The 27,725-nt window shown below is 44.1% G+C and overlaps 2 protein-coding genes across 5 annotated transcripts in view; both read left to right on the top strand.

Annotated features, from left to right (window-relative positions):
• Nucleotides 1–15,224, top strand: part of SHROOM2 (shroom family member 2) — a 208,088-nt gene extending 192,864 nt beyond the window's left edge. For all 4 annotated transcript variants that reach the window (XM_068131947.2, XM_068131951.2, XM_068131950.2 and 1 more), the window contains 3 exons: nt 4,941–5,103; nt 5,366–5,638; nt 13,163–15,224. In XM_068131947.2, coding sequence (XP_067988048.2) covers nt 4,941–5,103; nt 5,366–5,638; nt 13,163–13,447 — 721 coding nt within the window. In that variant the 3' untranslated portion in view covers nt 13,448–15,224. The remainder of the gene's footprint in view (nt 1–4,940; nt 5,104–5,365; nt 5,639–13,162) is intronic.
• LOC144888467 (uncharacterized) overlaps nt 1–27,725 on the top strand; it is a 790,732-nt gene that overhangs the window by 145,893 nt on the left and 617,114 nt on the right. The window lies entirely within an intron of this gene.

Raw genomic sequence — 27,725 nt, 5'->3', positions numbered from 1 at the left:
CACATCTAGAATGGTGTAACCCCACCTTCACAAAGTCAGGGCCATGACAGAGTTAGAGTTAGAGTTAGAGTTAGAGTTGGAGTTGGAGTTGGAGTTGGAGACAGAGACACACACACACACACACACACACACACACACACACACACACACACACACACACACATACACACGAGGGAAAGGGCCGGGGTCCATTCAGACCGATCAGCACTCTGACCATGACCGCGCTGCCCTGACGAATCCGGGCAGCATGGAACGATGGGAAAGATCCCCCCCCCCCCCCTTCCCCGACTTGCGTTGGGGAGAGGGGGTGGGGTACAACCACCACAAAAAGGCATCCCCGATAGTCTTATGTTGGAGTTGTGTTTGAAAATGTCACATTTAAGTTTATATTTATAAAAACTTGTGTAGAAATCTAACATCTTCTCTCTCCAACAATAGGTTTTCTTAATGTTTCAACAATGGATTGTAGCCCTCAAGCAATAGTGTCAAGGCTCACCAAACTCTCCTCCTATGGTATCCATAGAAATCTTCACTCATGGCTTGCGGACTTCCTCTCTGGTTGTAGTCAACGTGTGGCCCTGAATGGATTTCTCTCATCTCCCCTTTCTGTTCTGGCTGGAGTTCCCCAAGGTAGTGTTCTGGGCCCTGTGCTATTTCTGGTCTTCATCAATGATCTCTCCGACTCTCTGGATCTTCATCAATGATCTCTCCGACTCTCTGGAAAATCCTCTCTATCTCTTTGCTGATGACTCCACTATCTGCCGCTCCATTCCTCATCCCTCAGATCGGCAGTCTGCAGCCTGCAGCCTCCTCACTCTGCAGACCTGGACAAAATCAGACTGGTCACACAAGTGGAACATGTCTTTCAATCCTGACAAATCTCACACTCTTACGATGTCTCTCCGAAAGGACCGACTGGAAAACCCTCCCATCTACTTTCTCAACAATCCTCTCCAAGAAGTTCTGTCGCTCAAGCTTTTGGGTCTCACAATCTGCCATGATCTTTCTTGGGGAAACCACATTTCCAAGCTGGCCTCCAAAGCCAGTCGCCGACTGGGCAATCCTCCGTCGTGCGAAGTCCTTCCTTGGCACACCTGAGCTCCTCACCACATACAAGGCTTTCATCCACACCTCAATGGAATACTGTTCCCCCCTTTGGGCCGGTGCTCCTGCCTCACACCTAGCTCGGCTTCACGCTGTTGAAACCAAAGCTTTCAGAATCATTGGAATCTCCTGCGATGAAGCTAACTCCGAGGGCCTTTCACTCACTCACCGCAGGCAGGTTGGTGGACTTTGTCTTCTACCGACTCCTCTCCGGCCTTGCCCCCCCAGCTCTCTCTGTGCTCTGTCCCCTCCAATATTCCTTCAGGTCGCACAAAATCTGCCTGCAACCTTCTTATGGTTAAACTGCCAAAATCTAGGCTCTCTGCTCACCTTCACTCTTTCATTCCCCTCTTTTCTTCCGCCTCTGGAACAAACTCCCCCACTCCCTTCAATCCCACTCCTCCCTCCAGGTCTTTAAAACAGCTGTTCACCACAATCTCTTATCTTCCCCCATCCAAAACCTTGATCTTTTCTACCCCCGCTAATTCACCCCAGATACACTTTTTTTTAAAATTCCAACTTCTTTCCTGGAAGTCCTTGCAGTGTTCATATGTTTTATACCTCTCCCACCCCCCAAGCCCTCCCCCTCCCCCACATTTCTCCCGATGTCCCTGCTCTCAAATGTTGTGTTTGTGTCCTTCCCCCTCTCTCCCCATCTTGTCTACCGCTCCCCTTATTTTTTGTGTTTTATGTGTCGGTTTCACTTTTTGTGTGATTAATGTTAGCTCTTTCACGAGCCTTGATCTTGTATACAAAAAAAAAAGAAAAAAAAAAAGGCGGTGTCTTTGGACATCTCGGGTATTCGACACAGATGTCTAGCAGCACACTCCTTTGCTTGTTGACCTTTCTGCCTGTAGAATATAAGACCACTTTCTTTCCTGACTTGCCTGCTTCTGCACTTGGTCGATCGGCCTTTCTTTGTCGACTGATTCCTCTCATCCACTCTCCCAATAGAGGCTTAGTGTCCCAAGGCATCCTGGGTTCAGTCCTTTTCTCACATACATTAATGGTCTTTCCATTGCCCTGAAACACACTCTTCTTTTTTTTTATTCACAGATCACCCCATTATTCCGTACGATTACACAACCCACTGTCAGTCTGGTAACAATGGGTTCCCTTTTTACTGACCTGGAAAGGATCAGGTGGTGGTCTCAAACCTGGAGCATATATTTCAACCCGAGACGTATCTCACATCATCACTGGAAGCTTGGTCAAATGAATGATGAACACACATTTATTTCCACAATCGACCACTGGAAGAGGTTCACATTTCTGGGCATCACTATTAGCCACAATCTCGCTTTGGCAGAGTGTTACGTGCTCCTCCCCGACCCCCTGGTCACGGTGTACCTCCGAGCCCCGAGAGGAGTCACGGCAGAAAAATGTGTTATTCTGTATGTCAAAGATCAAAGGAGAAGCCACCCCAATTGTTACTCACAAACAAATATTGTATTAAGATCACACAAGAATAACAAAAAACAAAAAAAAAACACCTTTAGAGGCCATTTTTCCCCGCAAGCGGGGGTTGGCCTTTTTCGGGAACTGTGGTTGTTGTTGTTTTTCGGTCCCCTTTTTGAAGCAATGTTTTACGGCCGGATGCCCTTCCTGACGCCAACCCTTTTTGCCGCCTTTAACGACAAGCAGGGAATTACCAGTGAGCTGGTACTCAATTTGCCGACCTCGGAAGGATGACAGGCTGAGTCAACCCCCCTGGCGTTAATTCAGCGATTGACCGGGATTCGATTCTAACTAAGGTTCCTAACTAAGGTAACAAACACAAAAAGGTTCTAGAAAGGCGAATACGTTATAAGTGTAATGTGTGCAGAATGGATTTTGCTTCAACGAGTAACATCAAAATACACATGAGGATCCACACTGGAAAACGCCCCCACAAGTGCTCTGCCTGTGATAAAGGTTTCTGTCAAAAAGACCGTTTGAAATCACACATGAGGATCCGGGATCTAAGGCTAACACACAAGAATAACAGTACAACAATAATAGTATTCAAAAGTACAATCAATATGTCCTATGATGGTACCATCAGTTTTGTTATATTTAACTCACTGTGCTCCAAGTGAGTGAAACACGAACATTCCCCAATGTCTCTTATTCCCGGCTGCGAGAGGAAATTGATTCGCTCCAGCGATCGCCAGAACGAGGTCCAATCGAGACCAGAATCCCATGCGGATGGCAAATACAGTCACACAGCCGAAGCTGCACAAAGGCGCCCTCAAGGCGCCTGGGAAATCCAAAGGCGCCCTACAGGCGACTGAGAGATCACACCCTCGGTATGGACGAATTAACCTTCAAAAAGCCACGTCACACACACGCCCCAGATCGACGTCTGAATGCGGTGGAGATGGTCGAAAAGAGACGAAACCGCGAGCGAAGCACAAGTCCTGCGCGAGTCAAAATGGCCGACGACCCGGTCTCGTGGCGCACGGCACGGTGATGATTCTCTCCTGAATCGATCGCAAAACCTGACATGCAGGTTGACCGGTCACAGCGATGACAACTCTGTCGTAGGAATCCCTTTCCCGGAAACCCGAAAGTTCGCTAGTGACTCTGGCTCGCCAAAGTTCGCTTCAGAACCCGGAGCAACTCAGCTTTCTTGTCCGACTCATTCGCTCCGCCCTCTCCTTCCTCTTCGTCCGGTTCCCGATCCGGTTTCCTGTTTCTTTTAACATTAACTTTTTTACCTTTTGAAAACAGTTCCTGGACAATAAACCTTTTGAAAACAATAATAGTACATGGAATCAGAAATATTTACAGTGGATGCAAACCACCACAACGGAAGTGACGAATCCGTAACACAGAGCACGTATGAAAGCTACCCTCCAAAGCCAGTCAAACACTGGACATCTTCCATGGTAATAAGTCCTTGCCAAGGTAATCTTACATTGTGCCAAGGAGGAAACCATGTGCCAAGTTTGAAATCATTAGCATTAAGAGTTTAGAAAAAAAGTCCGGAAAACTGTTCTTGACGTGACAGCTTGACGTGACAGGAAAACAGCGTGACGGACGGACGGACGGATGGACTGACTGACAGACTGACAGACTGACGGACGGAGGGACGGCGTGCAAACTCAAAGTCCCCTCCGGTGTACACCGGTAGGGGACTAAATAATAGACATTGATACATAGACACTAGTGTGTGGAAAGGATGATGAAAATCATTTTATATTGTGTTCTAATCACACACGACTCTTTTCCACACTCACAGCTGAATTTAATGATAGGTTTTTTGTATGCTTTAGTAACACCGCCTTTGGTGTTGTAAGTTATGGTCTATCTCAAGCAGGTTTAATGAATGTAGAGTACTTTCTTGAAGCATTGAAAAAAAAAAGAAAGAAAGCAAAACACTTCTTTATATGAAAAAACAATGAAAATTTAAAGCTTCAACAGATATGATCAGTCAGGAATTTCTGACTTCGGCTATGTCAAACAAGGGTCAGCTTTGGAGGGTGGGAGCTTGGGAGAGGGGTGAGTGGTAGTTTGAGAAAGAGGGAACTAAGGAGGAGAAGGTGGGGGAAGGAAAAGGGTGGAATGGGAGTTGTAGTCTGTGGGACAACACAGAAATAAGAGAGTAGAAGGAGAAGGGAGGAAGGAGAATGTATGGGGTGGTGCGTGGAAAGTCATGATGGATTCTACAATTCGGCATGCGGTACATATAATATTGGGATCAACCATTGTACTTCGATGATGACTCGTATCATAGCAGCCGTTGAACATGTACTGTGGGCTTCAACCATTCTTCGATGGCACAAATATGCAAATCTCATTGGAGCAGTCAATACAGTCCGTACTGTACTTCTATTTTATTGTGGTTTATCTAGGGTGGAGGAAGAACTGATGGTGTCTCCGTCGAGCCTTCCCGCCTGCCCAGCATATTACCTGGTATCAGCAGCGAAGGCTGAACTGCTAATGAAACTCAAGGGAATGCAGCCATCGTGTCCTGGTGAAGAGGAAGAAATGTACCCAGACCTCACAGAGAAAAAGGTCAGAAATTGCTGTCTCGGTAGTTTAACAACATTTACAAACGTTGTATCTGGTAATTGCTAATTGTGCAAATTTGCATTGAGTTAACTCTATTTCTTTGGTCAAATTAATGTTCCCATTAAGTTTCATTCATCAATGCACATTGTAAGTTTCCATTTTAGCCACAAATCATGTTTTCTCTGTTTCCTGAAATTACACCCTTTACGTTTAACTATTTGAGGCTATGAAAGCGACGTATAATCGTTTTTCTGATGCGCTTCAGGCTGAACTTATCTGCAGCATCGGGCGGAAGCTGCAGACACTGCGTGAAGCACGGCAATCGCTTCTTCAGGATGTGCACGAGAATGAGCAGCTTGGTGCCAATGTCGAGGTGAATGTGTGCGCTGTCTGCAAGCCCAACGAGCTGGACAAGTATCGCATGTTTGTTGGCGACCTGGACAAGGTGGTGAACCTGCTGCTGTCACTGTCAGGAAGGTTGGCTCGTGTGGACAATGCGCTCTGCAGCCTTGGGGAGGATACTAGGCTTGATGATAGGGTGAGCTATACATTGATTTTTATGAAATGTCTTAAATAGAATTCCATATGTATTCCTTGTCTTTTCTCTCCCAAACAAACCACAAATGGTATCATTATGGCATTTGTCATTGCATATGTAAAGGGGTGTCGTGTGGTGTCTGTGAGTCAGTCTGTACTTCTTCGATGAAACTACACACACAATTTTGATGAAACTTGACCACAACCTTCATCACCCATGATGGACTAAAGTTTGTTCACAGCATTAAAAATTATCAGAGGTTTGCCCCCTCAAAATAGGTAATTACTTTCTTCTCCGTGACATATTTTATGGGTCATCCACACCTACTATTGGTTCCCTGATTCTACCAGGTGAGCCCAGGGGCATTGCCCCTCTTTTTATATTCATGTCAGATCGGTGGAGTGATGATGGGAAGAAAATGTGGGGATTTTGACAGATAGCTAACTAAATAGCAGAAGATAGATAGCTTTTGACAGATCAGATTAACTGTTCTTCTTTAAACAAGACCAAAAGTCTAACAGCGGCGTAGCCGTGCTTGTGAAATATTATAAACCACAAACACATTTGATTAGCTTTTTAAACCGTCACTAATGCTATTTATAACATTAAACAAAGAAATTTGGAGGAATCCCGACATCCATGAGGTAAGTATTACTTGCAGAACTGAGCGAAGATCTACTGTAATCTTATATACCCCACAAGGTTTGGAGGTGTGCTCATTTACCAAGCAGCTAGCTAGCGCTTGCCAAGCCAGCCGTTCTTTAACGGTTTTGAATGGAGTGCTTGCTCGAATGCTTAAACCACTTGGCGATCTCTCCACAAGAAACTTGGTAAATGAACACAACTCATGTTCTTGAGACCCGACCATAGATCCACTGTAATCTATATATCCCAAAGAGGAATGACCCTTTCTGCAGCTCCCGTAGTGAGCGGGTGTAGGCCTACTTGCAAATTAAAATGTCGGTCGGTGGAGTCGGTCATCGTAATGACATCATAGATGTAATGACGTAACAGACACAAAACTGCCGCTTCTTTAATATGTAGAACATGATATATTTTAACTTCCAGTACGTTTGCAGTCACTACGAAGGGATTAGTGTTACGATTTGATTTACTATAATATTAACGTTACGTTGTCATTATTTCGAAAATGATATTACTAGAAAAAAAACCGAGGTGAATTCCTTACTTCCTCGGTTATTAATATTAGTGCTGAACACCGCTTATCACTGATTCATGAACCATACACCGCTTCAATCCATTAACCTTCCATTCACGACATTGGGATTAAAGTATTATGGTTATATTTACCATATTATTATTATTATTACTATTACGAAAACGATACTACTGAAACGATACACTACTGTATTAAGAAACCTGGGCTTAATTTGTCCGAAGCGGTCTGAACGTGAGGCATAAAGCCTAAGGCCTATATGTGCCATATTGTTGGAAGAGACGTAACGTCGATGTTTTCGATATTTGATGGTCATTTTATCAATCGGTTTGTTTGTATTTCACACTGAATGAAAAACGTGAAGGTAGAGCATGGCGATTGTGATATATGACAGGTTCGATGATAAATTTGGCCTGAAAGGCATATAAATCAAAATGACGGTGTGTGGAGAGTCAGCCGCTGCACGGCCGTAATGACATCAGATGTAATCACATCACCCTGTCATGTGACCAGATTCTCAGCTCTGATTGGTATACGTTTGAGGGGACATACATACATACATACATACATACATACATACATACATACATACATACATACATATACACCACTCACAATAAGTTAGGGATATTGGCAGGTGCTTCGGTGTGGTTGACTTTGTGTATTAATTATGTTGAAAAAAGTTGTTGGTCCTAATTCTATGGTTATTAATGAGTGTTAAAAAACACAGCATTCTTGATTTCAATACCCGAACCCTAACCCCTATAAAAAAAAATAAAGTCACTCCCACAATATCCCTAACTTATTGTGAGTAGTGTATATACATACATACATACATACAGACGGACAAACACTGTTCTAGACGGCTCTGCCCGAATGGGTACGCCGTAAAAATAACAATATATGAGCCAAGTTATAATTATTCTCTGAAAGGTCAAATCAACGCGATTGCATCTCCACAAATATCTATCTTCCCAGTTATAATTTATCAGTCTTCCAGGTGTGCATGAGTATGCGTACATTTAACCTGAGTTAGAATCTCAGGCCCAATAATAAACATGTACACTGGTGTTTTGCAGGTAGGACTATGCATCAATGTGAGCACCATCCAACAGGTGGACATTAAATTGGGTGGTTAATCCAAGATGAAGAGTGAAGTTTTAGCTCGATGAGCATCACTCCCAGGCTGATCACTATCTGAATTCCATGCTGTGAAATTTGCAAAAAAGTGACTGTGAACGGACCGGTCTTCTAAGCACCAGCACCAGAGCAATTGAAAAGACTCAAATGATACACACATCTGCTTGTTTAAGTACACACAATGGAATATATACAGTCACGTGAAAAAGTAAGTACACCCCATGTAAAGTTTTGACTTTTTCAACATATTTCAACATACAGCTATTTGATCTTCATTTCAACAATATTGATAGATAAAGGTGATATAATATAACAAATATCATGAAACATTTACATTTTGTAGTCCATTGTATAACTTAAATAAACATAAATGCAAATTTCGCATGTGGAAAAGTAAGTACACCCTTGGCTCCAATAGGTGGTATTGCCCCCTTTGGCAGAAACAACCTCAAGTAGGCGTTTCTTATAACTATCTACCAGTCTCTGACATCAGCTGGGAGAAATTTTTGCCCACTCCTCCATGCAGAATTCTTTCAGCTGTGCGATGTTTGAGGGCTTTCTTGCATGCACAGCTCGTTTCAAATCCCCCCACAACATCTCAATGGGATTTAGATCCGGGCTTTGACTTGGTCATTCCAGAACCCTCCATTTCTTTCTTTTCAGCCATTCCTTGGTGGATTTACTGGTATGTTCAGGGTCATTGTCATGTTGCAAGGTCCACCTTCGGTTGAGCTTCAACTTTCCGACAGATGGCCTCACATTATCCTCAAGCACCCTCTGGTACAATGAAGAATTCATAGTGGATTCTGTGATGGTGAGCTGCCCAGGCCCTGATGCAGCAAAGCTGCCCCAAACCATAATATTTCCACCACCATGCTTTACAGTTGGTATCAGGTTCTTGTGGTCAAATGCTGTCTTTGGTTTTCACCAAACATGTCTTCTGGTACTGTGGCCAAATAGCTCTACCTTTGACTCATCTGTCCAGAGCACATTGTTCCAGAAGTGCTGGTCTTTGCCTAGGTGTTCATTGGCAAACTTTAGTCTTGCCCTGATGTTCTTTCTGGACAGCAAAGGTTTCCTCCTGGCACACCTCCCATGTAGATCAAATTTGTGCAGCCTCTTTCTAATGGTAGACTCGTGCACTTTGACATCAACAGTGGCAAGAGCTACCTGTAGGTCCTCTGATGACATTCTGGGGTACTTAGAGACTTCTTTCAACATCTTGTGGTCTGCTCTCGGGCTGAACTTGCTGGGGCGGCCTTGGCTGAACAAGTTGGCAGTTGTTCGGAATCGTCTCCACTTGCAGATGATCTTCCGGACAGTCGAATGATTGATTTCAAATTGTTTGGAGATCTTTTTAAATGCCTTCCCAGACTCGTAGGCATCTATAACCTTCTTTCTGAAGGCCTCAGAGAGCTCTTTTGATCCAGGCATGGTGACGCCGCACACTTCAACAACAAAGAGCAAACCAAACTAAATGTCTGAGGTTTAAATAAGACAGGTTCCTCCAAGATCCTCTCTAACGATGTTCTTATCATTTGCACCTGAGCTGGTGCACCTGATTCTAATTTTAGGTGTTTGAAGTAGTGATAAATGTAGGGGTGTACTTACTTTTTCCACATGCGAAATTTGCATTTATGTTTATTTAAATTATACAATGGACTACAAAATGTAAATGTTTCATGATATTTGTTGTATTATATCACCTTTATCTATAAATATTGTTGAAATGAAGATCAAATAGCTGTATGCTGAAATATGTTGAAAAAGTCAAAACTTTACATGGGGTGTACTTACTTTTTCCACATGCGAAATTTGCATTTATGTTTATTTAAATTATACAATGGACTACAAAATGTAAATGTTTCATGATATTTGTTATATTATATCACCTTTATCTATCAATATTGTTGAAATGAAGATCAAATAGCTGTATGTTGAAATATGTTGAAAAAGTCAAAACTTTACATGGGGTGTACTTACTTTTTCACGTGACTGTAGATATACAGACACTCGAATCTTCTTTACTGAGACTTTAATTTGCTTCATGTTTCATTTGTTTTCATTCAGTCATTTTATGTATTATAAATCTGCAAAAATTCCTTAACTTTGTACTTGAACGCGTAATGATGTGGGTTTACCAAGGGGACTGGCCACCACTCTGTACCTTCCCATTGTCATGCCTCCTCTGTGAGTTCCCTGTCATGAAAGTCTACTTTAAGCATTGGCCTACTCAATATCACAGCTTTTATTGCGTTCCAAATCGATCAACCTGGTGGAGAAGATTTGCAAGTTTTTCATGAGGAAAGGACTTTCGAACCTTCACATGGTGGCACTCTCTTTGGTTGAAACAATAATGTTCTACACTACATGGTCGCTGAGCTTGATTTGGTAGTTATTTCAGGATTGTTAATGTCATCTCTTGCATTGAGATTGATTTGTTTATAATATTTACTGCACTGATAGTTTCCTAACTCCTCATTTACCAACAACTTGCATGGTGATAAAATTGAATGGCTTTCCTTAAATTCCTATCCAATATTCAGTTACCAGAAACACCAGGTGACTTTATAGGATTCTGTCTTTGGATTTTCCTCTTGAAGCTTGTGCACCAAAGGCAGGATCTTGGACCAGTGTTATTTGCACTGGTTTTCCGAGGGGAGATTTTCTTGGACCAGTCTTGGACCAATTTTCTCTGAAAAATTATCTGCATAACATTGATGATGAATCAAGCAGTACACCATACTTCTGAGGCAAGCTGCCATGGCATCTCTGTCTACAGATCTGGAAAAAGTTATTGGTCACCTACCTGGAACATCTTTCAACAAAGGAAAGTTCCAAGCTCTCGTTCTATCAAATCCACCATTTTACTTCTTTGGTAAAACCCTGGAAGAGGTGCAATCCTAAGAGGTCATAGGCCTCACTATCTATCACAACCTTTCTTTGGCAAAATATATCTCCAAACTGACCTCTAAGGCTGACTGATGCCTTGGTATTGTTCATAAAGCCAAGTCCAATCTAAGCTACACAGAGTCCATCAGAGTTTCAAGGCCTTCATCCAAAGTACCATGGAATGTGACTCAAAACTCAGGGCCAGTGCAGCTGCCTGTCAGCCTCCAGAGGAACATGCATGTTCCTCTGGAGGCAGACAAGTCCAAGACTATTATTATATCCTGGAAAGAGGCTGACTCCCAGGGTCTGCATCTAGTCCATCGTGGGCAGGATGGTGGGGACACAGTTTATATTGCCATACTTCTGGTGTCATCGCACCCTCCCTCTCTTCCTTCCATCCACCCACAACCTCTCCATGTCACATATGTTATTTCTCGGAACCCACACCTAGTTTCCCTTCATAAGTCAAAGCTCGATGCTCACCTCAATTTCTTTGTACCTTTTATCTTGTCTGTGGAACCATGTCCCTGTGTCTTATGCCTCGTTCTTTTCCCTCCAGTCATTACCCTGTGCGCAAAGCCCAAAGAGGGATTAAGCAATTGATTCACTCTGTCTGTCTAAAGACGTCAGTCTATGACCGAGGAACTACTCAATTTCAATATAATTTTATATTTTGAACACTGTAGAACACAAATAGGAACACGAATTGGACCACGAACCTGCAGCTTGGCAGGACGTTGGCTCTGAGTTTGCCAAATTGTATGGAATCTCGTCCTGAGCGTGCATGCACACACAAGAGCAAGGTAATTTTTTTCGTCTGTCTGTCCGTCTAACAGTAAAACAAAATTTAAAAATCATTCCAAACAGGAAACTTGCTGTTTTTAAGGACGTTATAAAGGACACAAACTACAGGTAGGAATAAATTATTTAACATGTTAAATAATGTGGTGTAAAAGACGGTGCAGCAAAGGTGGTAAACTTCCGAAAAGTTTTTTATTTATTTATTCTGCAACCTTTAAAACCTCTTTTCTTTAAATGTAATTAAATGCTTGAACACTGTCGTACACAAATCACCTTTTAGACATTTTCGAACACCTCCAGTTTAGCAGTACTTGGAGACAAATTATTACGCCATTTTATGCCATCTCGACCAATCAAATTTTCCACTCGCGCTCTCAACGTTGAGGGATATCGAGATTCAAACAAAGCACAAAGCAAGAGTTGAAAAGACCCTTCTCATGTTCTTGTTCTCAAAACTGTGTGGAGTAAGGTGTTCTATTTGGTAAGTAAGGTTGTAAGGTATCCGAGGCACTCTAAGTTCTATTCTTTTTTCAGAATACAGTGGTGATGCCAATGATGATGCCAACATCAAAATTCTTCGAACCATTTTTCCCTTTTGCCAGGAGGTCTGTGTCGAATGATGACATTCCTCCCTGTGGATGCAACCATTGTATCATTTTCATACAAACCCAAACATTCCATGTGTTTAAAATTTCAATCCATGACTTTTTATGTTGTCCTCGGCTTTCTTCCTTCTACCTTGAGCTTTATACTTTCTTTAGAACTTCATCTTCTGACCTTTGTTGAACATGATCATACCAACCCAGTCTTCTCTTCCTATGTTCTTCTTCACTAGTATTGATTTTTAATCTCTTCCTGATTTCTGAGCTCGGAATTATTCCTTTCAGTGACAATCCATTCATCCATCCTATCATTCTTTCTGACAATCCATTCTCTCTTCTTTCCATTATTTTTACATCTTTGATCTGCATTGTCCACGTTTCACTTCCATACATCAATACCGATCTGATACACTCTTTGTAAGCTTGGCTTTGGCTTAACAGTTAAGGTGGCTGGCTTGAGATATTTGGCTCCTGAGTTTGAACCCCTGTCGTGCCATTGAAATAACTCCAGGTGGGGTTGACTCAGCCTGTCATCCTTCCGAGGCTGGCAAAATGAGTACTAGCTTCCGGATAACGGGCACTGTATCAGCGGCACAGCCGCGCCTCCAGTAGATGATGCAGCCAAGCATCCACAGGCTCCATACAAACCACCAACACACTCTGTAAACGCTATACTTTGCAGATAAATGTTGTGGAATGTTTTGTGTACTTCAAGATACGATATAGTTGCCTCTCCTTATTCCAAACAGCTGTTGGAGGCATCAGAATAAGCAGAATTTGACTTAATTCTGGATTATCATGCTTCTAAGATTTTCAGTATCTGCTTTAATAGAGTACACAATTTACCTACACGAAGCCTTGATTTGTTGCCTGTGCCATTCCTTCCTTTGTCTGCCCCGCTTTCTTTCACAGCATCTTCTGGAGCAAAAGAGAAGGGTACTGTCTGCACAGCATCAAGATGCTTGCGAATTGAAGGAAAATCTTGAGCGGCGACGTCACCTTGTGGACTCGATCCTTGCAGGCCTCTTGTCACCAGATCACCTGCAAGACTATCAGCATTTCATCAAAATGAAGTCTGCACTTGTCGAAGAACAGCGTGAGCTCGATGAGAAAATAAAGCTCGGTGAAGAACAGCTAAGATGTCTTCGGGAGAGTATGCCCCCTGAGTATTGTCTGACTGAGACATATAACAACTGACCTTTCTTTGCACAATGGTTTTTGGTATAGTTTATAATGACCTACTTTTTGCACAAAACTCAACTCATTCACCAGCAGAATCTCTATGGCAGCAAAAAAGTGAGTGTGAAGCAAAATTTGAGTTGCATTTTACCAGGACGAGTGATGATGACATCATCTGGCTGCCTGATATTTGTTGGGATGTTTCCAATGAATTTATACTTTCTATTATGCTTAATGCATTTTCAAACAAATACGCACACTTAAATGCTTACATTTAATCTGTTGTGCAACTTGTATTTAAAACTATTTTTATGAGTCACAAATGTGTATTTTGTCAAACATTCCTGATAACATTCCCTATGAAAGTGAGCACTGCAATGTACCTTCGTGAAAAAGAAATCCGCACTGTTCTTTCAACACATTTAAATATTAACAAAAGTCAGTAATTCTGTATGAAAATTATTGCTGGTGTGATATATATATATATATATATAATTATATATATATTCAATCAAGGTCTTTTGTTGTAGAAATTTGCCATCGGGTGACACGAGAAACTGAGCCATTCGTGTTGATCATTGCTGCCATGTGTATTTTGCTGGCCATTGTATAGTGCCTTTGCTGTTTCTTTGCACAAGTAACATTTATGAAGTTTTTTGACGACCATTTTCCTGACTGAGATTGTTCCTGGTGTTTTCTCTGCATCATGTTTATTGAACAAGTTAAATATTATCCATTGTCTCCATGACAACAATGCAGAAGGCAGTTTGAATAGTGCACACAGAATTGCACTGCTTTGTCCTGAAATTATTTTCTATTTTTTTTGGTATTTGTGCGACCAAGTCATTCTTTGTAGAGTTGAAGTACCTATCAAAAATGTGAGCCAAACTTTACCGAGGTTTTGTCTTCGAGATCGTTTTCTTCCATTAACTACAAGTTTGAGCATCGTTGAGATTAAAGCACCGAATGTTCTTCAGCTTTTCAAGTTCCACTGCCAGAATATCGGGTTTGTTGTAATTAAAACATTCCATCATAATTAAGAATTAACTTATGAAAACATTTGGACCAAATATTGATCATTGAATTATGAAGCTGTGTAAATGTTTAAAAATTTTTTTCCTCCATGATGATTCTCAATATTTATTTGTTTAACATGTCTCAAATTTACTATCAAAATACATTGGGTTTGTGTAATTTGCCTAGTATTAAAAGCTGAATATGAACGGTCCAGCTCCAATTTTTTTCACTTTTCAATACATTTGAATGGCTAGAAAAAAAAAATTGTTTCTGGTTTAGTTGTTTATAGTTTATACCTCTGTAAATTACGATGAAGATATTCGTTTTCATCACACTATGTTTCCTTCATGAAGTTCAAATGTCATTATGTGATAAGTTATGCAATTTTTAAAAAGTCGACTAACACAGCTTGCTTGAAATCATGTATATATACAGTTTATTTTTTTTGGTTTTAGTTTACTTTCTGAACCAAGAAAAACTTTTATTATTGTTATGGCAAGTGAAACATTATCCAGATTGTTTTTTTTTAATGTCAATTACTTTACTGCAACTGCCTCTGCATTGTCAATAAAACGGTTTTGTTCGTACAATGTTTTCGGGCAGCTGAAAGCGTTAAGGTTAAATTGTTAACCCAGGAGCTCTGTCTTTGTAAATTGTACACCAATAAAAAAAAATGATCGCATCAACTTAAGCCTTAACTTAACCACTATACAGTAGAGTATAAACAATATCTGAATGTAATGCAAACTTTTGGAAAATAAAATTGTATGAAATTGCATTTGTTTGTGTTCAAAGGAAACTTCATTCATATGAACTTGGAATAATGCAAATGTGGACTTGAGCACACCAACACTCGGATCAAGTTCAGTTGACCTAATGCAAATTTGTTTTGCTTGAGTTCAGTGTGCACGTTCGCGTACATACATACACGCACATACATACACATGTCAAGAAACAGCTCTTGGCTCTTAAAAGAAGTTCACCAACAGCTTGAGAATGACGAGGCTTTATTAAGAATACCACTTATACAGATCCGGAGGAAGCGAACTTCTACAGCACGAACCAGCTTCATGCCACGTCCAGCCTTCCTGCATGCATTGATTCACAGTCCGCTTAAATAGGAACACGTTTATCAGAAAATCTCCGAGAGAACAAAGGAACTGGCGAGAGTTCCTCCCACCGTTATCCCTAGCCCCCACCGTCATCCGTTCTTTCATCATGGGGGAGTGCAGCACGCACCGTCAGCATTCGGACCAGATGTGGTTTCAAGGCTCCGAGGTGACAGAAAATGTAACTCACTGAAGGGAGAGTGCATGCTTGGCCCAGATAAGACCATTATCCAAAGGTTTATGTATACAATCCAATCACTCTACGTAAAGTTTCACATTCCAAGCGCCTAATCCGTTCTTCCCTCCGCGGCTCGAGGTGCCGTCTGCGAATCAAAGAGGGATTTTACGACCGGACTTATCTAGCCTCGAAAGGGCACACGTATACAAAAAAGCCATTTGTCCAGCACGACCGAAGCGAGTACCTTCTCATTTAACCTATAGCAAAGCGAAAAACCCTTTATTAACTTTATGAAATAGCATTTTTAAACAACATTTAAATCATAACATATTATTCGACCGACGTCTTATAACAGAACATTAAGCAATAACAAATCTACGACTTGACATTCCTTCCTCTTGTCTCGTCGAGACAAAGTATCTCAAGAGACAACGTGCCACATCGGGCTTTATTGAAAGACAATCGTGTAATGCGGGTATCTCCCAAGGGCATACCGTGCGCCCATAGCGCCTCGCCCGTGCATTTGGGGAACGTGTCGTGTGGTGCGTGCTTGGAGCCTGAGGGCTCAGAACATGAAAGTCCATTAACGTTTCGGATCCACAACGAAGGCGTCTGGTCCAGATGAGGTTCTGCCCCGCCAGGGGGCCAACAACCTCCCCTGCGGAACTTGCTCCCCCCACCCTTTGCAGACGCGGTCCTTGCAGATCTTCGAAGTTAATCAACGATCATGCCCATGAGATCTCTCACGTGCTGCTGTTCTGGGGAATACATAATATTGTCAGTATCTTGTGTCTCATTTTCCTGGTCAGGGTACAGAGCGTAAAAATCCGATTCACTTGAAGCATTTGAACTTAAAACATATGAAGCAAAGAGAGGGACTTCCTTTATGTCAAAGTCTCCCATGGACGCCTGGTCGGCTTGCGGGTCTAGGATATCCACGTCGGGTCCCTCGACCGCCAGACCCAGCGTCGCAATCAGATCCATAGTTGGGTCGGAAGGGGGTGTACAGCTGTCAGCTTGTAATACATAAGCAGCGTTAGCCAGTACACGCAAGGGGTTTATAGCACAAGTATCACAGTCATCACAGACATCATTACAGGCAGCAGCCAGTTCCCACATGGGATCAACACAAGTATCACAGTCATCACAAAATTCAATACAATTTTCTGGAGCGCCGGTCACATCTGCCTTGTTGAAGGACCCATTCAGGTCGACGGCCTCTGTGGTCAGAACCATAGTCGTTGTCGGCGGCTTCTTCACTTTCCATCCTGTAAAATACTTTCTCATACAGAGGAGGACTAGAGATTTCATTAGTGCCCCCCAAATTACTACCCCAAGTATCACGGCCAGTGCGGTCAATAACCACTTCACTATGGTGCCCGTCCATCCCCGGAACCAGTCAGTGAGCCAGCTAAATTTATTAGAATTCTCGCGCGCGATCCGATCGATCGTCAGGGCGTGGCTAGTTTCCCTTAGTCTCACTATTGCGGCTGACACTCCTTCGGATGGATCGGGTATGTAAGTGCAACATTTTCCCTCTATTATTCCGCATACCCCTCCTTTCTCTGCCAGGAGCATGTCCAAAGCCACCCGATTCTGCATCACCATTGTACGCATGTGAATTACCGTGTCCAATAGTATATCATGAGCCGTAGCGGTGTCGTTTGCCACCTTTTCTAGGGCCAAAGCCAATTTATCTATCCGGAAACTATCCATGACTGTGCCCGCTCCTGGGAAGAAGAAACCAAACACCTTTTCCCATAGGCTCCCGTGTAGTTTAGTGGTTCCATCTTCGTTCATGACTGACCTCTTATAACGCCTGTCCAAGGACTTTGGGTCTAGCTCATCCAGTATCTCAACGTCAGGAAGGACTGAACCCAGATAACATGTGCCCCCCCAATTATTTGGTAAATAGGGGTAAGCCTTGTCGCCGCATATAAACATTGTCCCATGGGGTGGGACCAGGTGGGTGGATAAGCACCGGAGTCCCTTTACCACCCCATTAATCCTACTAACCCCCCTAGAGAATGTTATAGCCGTTATGTTGTGGTTGTGTTTATCTTGCAGTACTATTCGTAATGTAATCCCCGAGCTCCCTTGTCCCAGCTTCCCGGGGAGAGTGTAGGCGCATTCTGATTCTCCCATACGCAAGTGGCCGGAACCCTGGAGGCAGACCGTCCCTTTCTGTGGTTTGACCCAGACGGGGGCAGGCCTCTCGGCCACATGGGCAATCATTGACGGGCGATAATTAAATTGTCGATTGCAACTCTTGCCGTTGTCAACCCCTTCTCTTTCCAGCGTGGTGACTAAACATGGGGAATCGATAGGTTGTGAGCAGAGGTCATTGAGGGACAGAGGTAGCACTATCATGTGTATTCCTGTGGTGCCTGCTTGGGGAAAGTGCATGCACGACCAGCAGTGTGTCCTATTTTGAATTGTTGCCACCTCCCTGGCCACTTTCCAATATGTGTTTTCCCCCTTCTTTGGGGCCTTATCCTGAGGGTGTGGCGTGAGTATGTATTCGATGCATGGTGTGTGTTTAGTTTCGCCACTGGCCGCTCCAGGGGTCCAGACGCTGCACCGGACCTGCATAGTCATGCCTTTCTCTAGGCGCGTGCGTGTTTGTAGCTTAAAATCAGGGGTTCCCCATTTGTATCCTGGTTGGGCCAAGGTCTCAATGCTAGCTTGCCCGTTTTCCCGGAACTCTCGTTGCTTTTGTAGTACAATGCCAACGCGTCCAGGCCCTGCCGACAGTGCTAGCCATTTTACGCTTACCCAATTTGTGTGCAGGGCTTTCTGTTCGAAACATGGTAGTGATACTCTTTGTCCCCATGTTACGGTGAGGTGTCGGGTTTCGTTTTCGCATATATTGGAATCGGAGCTTCCCCTAGCTGCTGTCGCTATCAATAGTATCGTACCTATGATTAGGCCCATCCTTACTGTGGTTGCTGTGGTGTAGTGTCTGGTGCTTGTATGGCCAACTTACAGTGCGTGGCGTGGATCCACGAGGTCTTGCCCTCGCAAAAGACTGCCGTTGGTGTAGTCAGCAACACCTGGACTGGTCCCTTCCACCTTGGTTCCAAGGCGTTCTTGCAGGTGAAGTGCTCCACGAACACCTGGTCTTTTTCCTCTGGTGGAACACCTGGTCCACAAGCGCCCTGGGAACACCTGGTCTCCAGGTCTCCAATTCATAGATTCAATTCATTCAATTCATAGTTTCATAGAACACCTGGTCTCCAATTTCCTAATCCACTTTTTCCAAGTGGATCCAATTTTATCCAATATTCAATTTTAAATTCAATCCAATTTAATCCAATCCAATTCAAATTAAATTCAATCCTTCTCTCAGCATCCCATTTGTCTGTTTCCTACATCAATAATAAATAAAAATAAAATTAAACGAAAATTTCAACTAGAATTACCACAAACAAACCACCATTAACCTCCATGAACCTCCCCCTATTATTTATTTATTTTCACGAATAAACAAATAATAGAAATAACCTGGTCTAATTCCAATTCCAATTATGGTCAGTTCTGGTGTCTGGTCACACACAATGTTTTCTCACCCACTGTGATTCGCTCAAAATAGATTCTCACTGTTATGTCTGAAATTCGTCTCATGAAAACCCATTCAAGAGTCCGGTGTAACAGACAGACAAACACATAGACACGCTGAAGACCCCAGGGTACCCATCAAACTAGCTAGTCCGCAGATCAACAAAGCGAAACATGTAACTTTACTAAAATAATCACTTACTCATAACTAATACTCATACCACTAATTACTCATAATAACTCATAATTACTTATGTAATTACTCATGCCAATACTTACTTAAAATAATGTAATATCCCAATCTTCACCCCCCATGCAAATCGAAGCACCCCGGACAACCCACAACCAATATCAACCACTGTAGCCGCCTTCCCGACTCCAGGCAGCCACACACAGCCACATACATCTCCACCCACGTCACACAAGACAACAGCCAACAAGTGTGTCCACCACACAGAAACCTTTGGCAATGCAACAACCGAACTCCCAGACAACCAACAACAAAACATCCAATCCATCTCCATGGCTCACCAAGCGGTTCCAACTTAATCCAGCTTCACATACCGATTTCCCCAAAAACTCGTGAAACTTCACCCCCATTCTGGAAAAACCCTGGACTAAACCCTGACACCCTAAATAACTTCAGACCCATCTCCAACCTACCCTTTCTGTCAAAAGTTTTGGAACGTGCTGTGGCCACTCAACTCAAACATCACCACTCTGCCAATAACCTGTATGAAACATTCCAATCCGGATTCTGCTCCAGCCACAGTACTGAAACTGCTCTCCTCAAAATCACCAGCGACCTTCTCTCTCCTCTGACGCCGGCAACCTCCTCATTCTCATCCTCCTCACCTCAGCGCCGCCTTTGACATCATCAATCACACCATCCTCCTCACCCTGCTTAGACCAGCTTGTGCCTATTAAACCCAAATCAGTTCACTCCCAAGCCTACAAGGACCACCTACAGCACTACAAAGATGCCCTCTACTCCGCCTACTACTCTCAAATTATCCACTCTGGCTCCGGAATCCCAAAAGCACTCTTCTCTACAATAAACAAACTAAATAAACAAATAAATAAACAAACTTTACAACGTGAACAAACTCCTCAGCGCCCTGGATACCACCACCTGTCATTCAGAGTAGACAACTGCATCTCCTTCCTTTCATTCATCCAAAGCAAAATTGACAGCATCTACAACAGCTTAATCACCACAATTCGCTCTATCCTGACAAACTGCATCACTGAAATAAAATCCTGGCTTCAAATCAACTTCCTCGAACTTAACTACGCTAAATCTGAATTAATCTTCATTTACCCAAAACCACTCACCAAATCCACCCATAACTTGCCCCCAACATCGATGGTTTCCCAGTATCCACATCCGGGATCTTGGCATCATCATTGACCAAACCCTCTCCTTTGAAAAATACACTAAACAGATCATAAAGACAGCCTTCTTTCACCTTAAAAACACATCGCCCGTCTCCATCCATCCCTCTCCTCCATGGCTGCAGAAACCCTCATCCACGCTTTCATCACCTCCTTCCATCTCCACCGCCTCTTACACTTAAACAGATCACAATTACTCACTCATACACTGTTGCATCATCGAAGCTGACTACTCCCTTCTGAGACCTGCGCTTTCCAACTTTGATCTCGTTTGGTCCAGTCAAAAGTAGACTTTTATCAACGCATTCACCATGCCGGATGACATCATGAAATCCCAGTAGGTTGTTCTTCAATCCCAACCATCATGTGATTGTCGACGTCTCCATTTATTTCGTTCCTCATGGGTTTGGTGTTTTATGGCCTTTACCTCCTACCCAATCACACTGCACATCATTCCCCGTCCTTGATGGATATATCTGCTAGTAGTCAGTATTTACAATTCTACATCCAGATGAGCACAGCATCCCATTTTTGCATCCAAAAACATCCCCAAAACCCCTGAAACAAACCCCTGGACTCCTTGCAGGCTGGACCAAAACCCCTGGACGAGGTTGTATCCCAGTACTGACTCTGCTGTCTTCTTGCAAATCACTTCAACTCCATGAATTTTACATGTTTCGTGAACAGAACAAAACACTCTGTAATCGTCAGATTGAAACTGCCCCAAACCAGTCCATATAAACTCCATTGTTGTCCTGTCCATCTCTCTGTGTTACATCTACCTTTCCCTGATTCATTGACCTTATATCCCATCCCAGGTCCAAATTTTGTGACCATTTGAGAAGCCCAGAGTTCGATTTTCAGTTCTGGCAACCTCAGCGACTGAATTTCCTTGTGGGTTTGATCCATTCCCATGAGTACCTGGGCCCAGTACTTGCCTCCATGGAACAATGATGCCTGAGCACTCAGTTAGCCCTCCATCGTATCACAGACTTACAATCAGACAGACAGACAGACAGATAACAGAGGCGTGTCGCCAGCCTCAGCACAGGACATCACCTCTCCAGGCAGGCACAATATAATCCACAGTATCGAAATGCCAACTTCTATCCGGAGCCTCGCAAAGCCAAAATCGGGCATATTCACTGCATTTCAACCTCCAACCACACGGGGTGTTCCACCCTGCGCATGCTCCACCATGCAACCCGATCTGTACTTGGTGCGCCCCCTATAATTAGCGAGTTATAATAACCGCAATATACCTAGGCACCCACCTCTTGATACCACAACTTAATCCATGTTACTTGCATCTCTTTGCATCTTCCCAATTGTCCTCCATTTAACATGACTATCCCCATTGCTCGATTAAACACGTCACCGTCACTGTACTCGACTCGGTTAAATTAAATTCAAGCATACTGTACCTGACGCTTCCGGTCGGCACCGGAAATCTGTTTATTTCTTGAGACCCCTGAATCACCTATTTGAGACGTCAACGACAACCACAACAACAAACAGAACTCGATATTCTCTGTTCACTAATTACGTACATGATTTCAGTTATAACCAACAGTATATGTCCCGATATTCTCTGTTCACTAATTACGTACATGATTTCAGTTTTGACCAACAATATATGTCCCGATATTCTCTCCAGATTTAAGTTCTATATCCTGCCGTTAAAGCAACACCCTGTAGACTGACAGCCTGTCGTTCTTCCAAGGTTAGTGAATTACCTCTGACCTCTTACCCTTACATATCTCGAACAAAGGTCAAATGAACTTTAAAAGGTCAAACTTCAAACGGAGAAAGGTGGTACAAACGTCGAATTGGGGTAACCAGCGCTTTCATCCCACAACTAATACAAGTCCGGCGACATTCCCTGCAAGAACTCCACATCCGGACCGACAAACGACCATTATTGAGGCTCTACATCGCAAAATGCCAGCTTCTACGAATCCAACAACTGTCACAATCCGCCCAGGAACTTCCGTGGGAGGCGTGCTTCACAATGCAGCGCCCTTACCACCTGGTGCACACCTTTTTCACATCCCTCCTTGTTCGCACACTTCATCAACACATCTCCTCGCGCCCACACAACTGCAACCTCCTGTGCGCACACACAACTGCAGCCCCAGTGCCCACCCAGAGTGCCCAATCCGCGATCCACAATTTTCTCAGGGCACACACCTCCTCCTTGAAATCCATGCCTCATCCTGAAATATAATCCTGAAATATCCTGAAATATCCTGAATATCCTGGGGAAAAAAAATTATATATATATCCTGAAATATAACTCCACAGATAGACAAACACAACCACATACAGCACACAGCGAACCAGGAATGCAATCACAACCTCCGCTCTCCCTTCAGATCAAAGGGTGTGTATTTCTTTGTCTGACCGCAGTTCACACCATGACCTATTTTCACACCAGCAATCTGTAATCTTTCTCATTACACGACCCATTGACTCACAAGGTCACATCGGCCACAGGGATATACTCATACTCATACATACTCATATCCACAAAAGTCACCAATACACAATATAATCGTTAATCGCATAATTCCTGCCATTAAATTCAAGAAACCCTTTGCCAACCATTCACGGACCTCCCACCGTGCGGGGCACATCCTTTTGAGTAAGCAGGTTATCACCGGCACTCTGAGCAAGTCCCATGCTCCGAACCCAATTCAACAAATTCAAAACCCCTGCTCTTATTTCCCATCCAACAACAACAACTACAACAACAACTGCCCAAAACCGAGAGCCCCCCATACAGCGCACACGTGACTCGCGGCTCGCTCGGCTCCTGCCCGAACGCACAATAACTATACCCAAACTTCCACGGAGCCGCACGGCGGAAACCACAGGTTCGTACCACACTTTAATTAAACGAACATCGCCAGGATCCTCGGATAGACGTTAAAATTCACAATACACACGACAAAAATCCGATTTAAATTCAGAGATCGCCGATCGGCCTGGCACAACCATCTCAACGCGGCGACGCCACGCCGCCCCCTGTCCCGGCGCGCACCCTCGTGCCTCCACACGAATCCCAACACCAGACTGCACGCCGCCCTATTCGCGTTCACGGCGGGGTTTTACCTCACGTTGGGACATGAGTCTTTACAAATGAGTTTGGCCCCTGTCAGCCAATCAGCTGTCATAACATTGAGCTGTCATAACATTGAGCTGTCAGAACATTGAGCTGTCATAACATTGAGCTGTCAGAACATTGAGCTGTCAGAACAGTCAGCTGTCATTAACTCATCCCTAGCTCGTAATCATCGCAAAAAAACAGGATCTCTGACGCTTGACCTCTCTGACCCAAAATGCACTACATGACATCATCATCCTAAAGGTGAGCTGCCTCAGGGATATAGGGCTGCCTACCCCACACATACAATACACAATATCTGCCAATGAATGAACTCTTCAATTCAAGTCAAACACACATTTCGATTCGAATTCTGAATTTAGTTCAACAAATTCCAAATTTCTGCCGACTGCCACTTGACAGACAAAAGCAGCCCATCTTGTAACCATCTCCAAGAAACCGCTTCATATCAACAGTAGGTCGACAAGGGCACTCCGAGTGCTCTCCTGACCCGATTTGTATCAAATCGCTCCCAAACACTCCCAAACAACTGAAAATCCGGACTCAGTTAAGGACCTCACCTGGTCCCTCGGATAGACGCTAAAATCGACATTCCCGACCTGAATTTTCCGCACGTCAAGCAGACCACTCACAAAGCTTCACACCAAAACCCTCTGCTTTGCATGTCATACAGACAAATACATTGGCCAGATACACACGTCAATCAATATCCCAATATACATTCATTCCTCATTCATATACCAGTGAGTCTCCCAGACTTCGCGCGAAAATCAGATCGACTCAAATCATGCCTTTCTCCAGCCACTCCCATGTACAATCTTTGCTCATTCATGTTACGTCTCTCATTCAAGGAAAAAGGATTTTTTCTTGGGACGGGTTGGACGGGGTGGGTTGAGGTGGATGGCAGGGCGGGGGTGTTGGGGTGTTGCCTAGAGCCCCGGGACTGAGCTCAGGTCTTGGGGGGTGGGGGGTCTTTTGCACGGCCCAATTCTGCGGCTGTGGAGGGGGCCCTTGTATGTTCCAGTTTTGGGGAGGGGGCCCTTGTGGGTTCCAATTTTTGGGGAGGGGGCCCTTGTGGGTTCCTGGACAAGCATTTGCAACATGTCGTCCTTCACATCGGCCTTCTTATCGTCGCCCATGTTACATTGCTCGGCCGCTTCTTTCCAGGGTATCCTGATGTTAATGGGTCCCCCCGCTCTCAGTCCTATGGTTTTTAAGGGACACATCCCGATTGTAGGCTGTGGGTTCTCCGATTCCGTGAGCCCTTCCAATGAGGGGTACAGTTCTCCTAGCCCTTCTGGGGCCGCGAACCCGCTGTCCGCCCCACTAATTTCTTGTCCTCTAAATGGATTGCCCGGGCTAAGGTGAACCTGAGGGGCGGCTGGTCTAGTTTTCTGGGGGTCTAACCCCTGGGGAAACAGGGGCGGGGGTGGGAGAGGTGGCGCCTGTGGCCCGGGGACAGGGCTCAGGGCTTGGGGGGGTGGGGGGTCTTGGTCTGGCATCTGGTCCAGCGGCATCAACCGCTGATTTACTTGCTTAACTGCTTACTTAATTGTCCTCTGTCCTTGTAGCTTCAATAACCATAGCTATAATGCTTAAAATTTCAATATTTCAAAACCCACTTCTGTCCTTCTTACCTGTGGTTACCTGGCCCCTTCTCTTTTTCACCTGGTCCTGGCCTGTTTCTATCTGGACCTCTGTTGCTTGCTTCCTTCTTGTCCCCACAGCTTCAGCAACTTTCCTGGCTTGACCTCGTAGTTGTCACTACCTTCTTGTCAAGCCTACCTGGTACCTGCGCATTTTCCTTTTCCTGGCCATGTTCCTATGGCCCTCTAAGTTAGCCACAGCCCTTCGTTCCCTGGCATGCAATGGCATACCCCATCTTGTCTCTGGGCTGTTCCTTCCTGGAAAGATCTTGGCCACCTGGCTCAACCTTTACGGCTGTCCGACCTCACTTTTCCCCTCCTGGTGCTAACTGTAACGTTAACCTTACTGTTAAATCCGTTACCCTCTTAAAGTTATCTTTACTGATATCCTGCGCAAATCCTATCCTTAGCGTTATTCTTAATGTTATCTTGCGAAGATCCTACCCTTAGCGTTACCCTCGGTTATCCTGGTGATTTTAACAAAGACACGTCATTCTGAGGCCTGAAAATTAGCCTCTACTTACAATTTCTGTTCGGAGTGCAGGCAGTACAGGTGACAGGGGAGACGAACTGTTCCCGTTCGAGGAGGGGGGTACGAATTTGGATTGCCCTCTGATAAAAAAAAACAATTCTCACCTTAAACAAATCAGCGTGCCGGCGTCCCGGCCTCAGGCAGCCCCCCTCGGGTCGTTCAGGATTCGCCTCGACTGTCACTGTCTTGTTGCTGCACCCCACTCCTGGTACCAAAATGTCAAGAAACAGCTCTTGGCTCTTAAAAGAAGTTCACCAACAGCTTGAGAATGACGAGGCTTTATTAAGAATACCACTTATACAGATCCGGAGGAAGCGAACTTCTACAGCACGAACCAGCTTCATGCCACGTCCAGCCTTCCTGCATGCATTGATTCACAGTCCGCTTAAATAGGAACACGTTTATCAGAAAATCTCCGAGAGAACAAAGGAACTGGCGAGAGTTCCTCCCACCGTTATCCCTAGCCCCCACCGTCATCCGTTCTTTCATCATGGGGGAGTGCAGCACGCACCGTCAGCATTCGGACCAGATGTGGTTTCAAGGCTCCGAGGTGACAGAAAATGTAACTCACTGAAGGGAGAGTGCATGCTTGGCCCAGATAAGACCATTATCCAAAGGTTTATGTATACAATCCAATCACTCTACGTAAAGTTTCACATTCCAAGCGCCTAATCCGTTCTTCCCTCCGCGGCTCGAGGCGCCGTCTGCGAATCAAAGAGGGATTTTACGACCGGACTTATCTAGCCTCGAAAGGGCACACGTATACAAAAAAGCCATTTGTCCAGCACGACCGAAGCGAGTACCTTCTCATTTAACCTATAGCAAAGCGAAAAACCCTTTATTAACTTTATGAAATAGCATTTTTAAACAACATTTAAATCATAACATATTATTCGACCGACGTCTTATAACAGAACATTAAGCAATAACAAATCTACGACTTGACACACACACACATACAACTACATATTATTTGGAATGAATGGGGGCGTGGGGGGGGGGGGGGCGGGACCATGACTAGATTGTGTTCAGCATAATATGGAGCGTGTTATCGCATCGGTTTTTTTTTTGTTGTTTTCTTGTGTACAGGATGGAGGCTCGTGTAAGAGCTAACATTAATCACAAAAAACAAACAGACACATAAAACATACACTAAAGGGAGCGGGAGACAAGATGGGGAAAGATAGTGAAGCACACAAGTACAACAGTAAAGAACAGAGACGTCGGGAGATCTGTGGGAGGGAGAGGGCTTGGGGGGAGCAGGCATGGGAAGAGGGGGGTGGGGTGCGAGAGGTATAAGACACATGGACACTGCAAGGACTTCCAGGTAAGTCGGAATTTCAAAAAAGTTAACGGGTGAATTAATGGGGGTAGAAAAAAAAGTGGGGTGAATTAACGGGGGTAGAAGAGATCAAGGTTTTGGATGGGGGAAGATAAGAGATGGTGGTGAACAGCTGTTTTAAAGACCTGAAGGGAGGAGTGGGATTGAAGAGAGTGAGGGATTTTGTCCCAGAGGCGGGAGAAAAGAGGAATGAAAGAGTGAATGTGAGCAGAGAGTCTTGATTTTGGCAGTTTCACCAGAAGAGGGTTGCAGGCAGATCTTGTGCGACCTGTAGGAATATTTGGGGGACAGAGCACAGACAGAGCTGGGGGAGCAAGGCCGGAGAGGAGTCAGTAGAAGACAGAAAGACCCCCTACCTGCCTGCGGTGAGTGAGTGAAAGGCCCTCAGATGA

The sequence above is a fragment of the Myxine glutinosa genome, chromosome 12, assembly GCF_964187855.1.
Source record: "Myxine glutinosa chromosome 12, kmMyxGlut1.1, whole genome shotgun sequence".
NCBI lineage: Eukaryota > Metazoa > Chordata > Myxini > Myxiniformes > Myxinidae > Myxine > Myxine glutinosa.
This window is presented reverse-complemented; position numbering and strand designations above follow the sequence as displayed.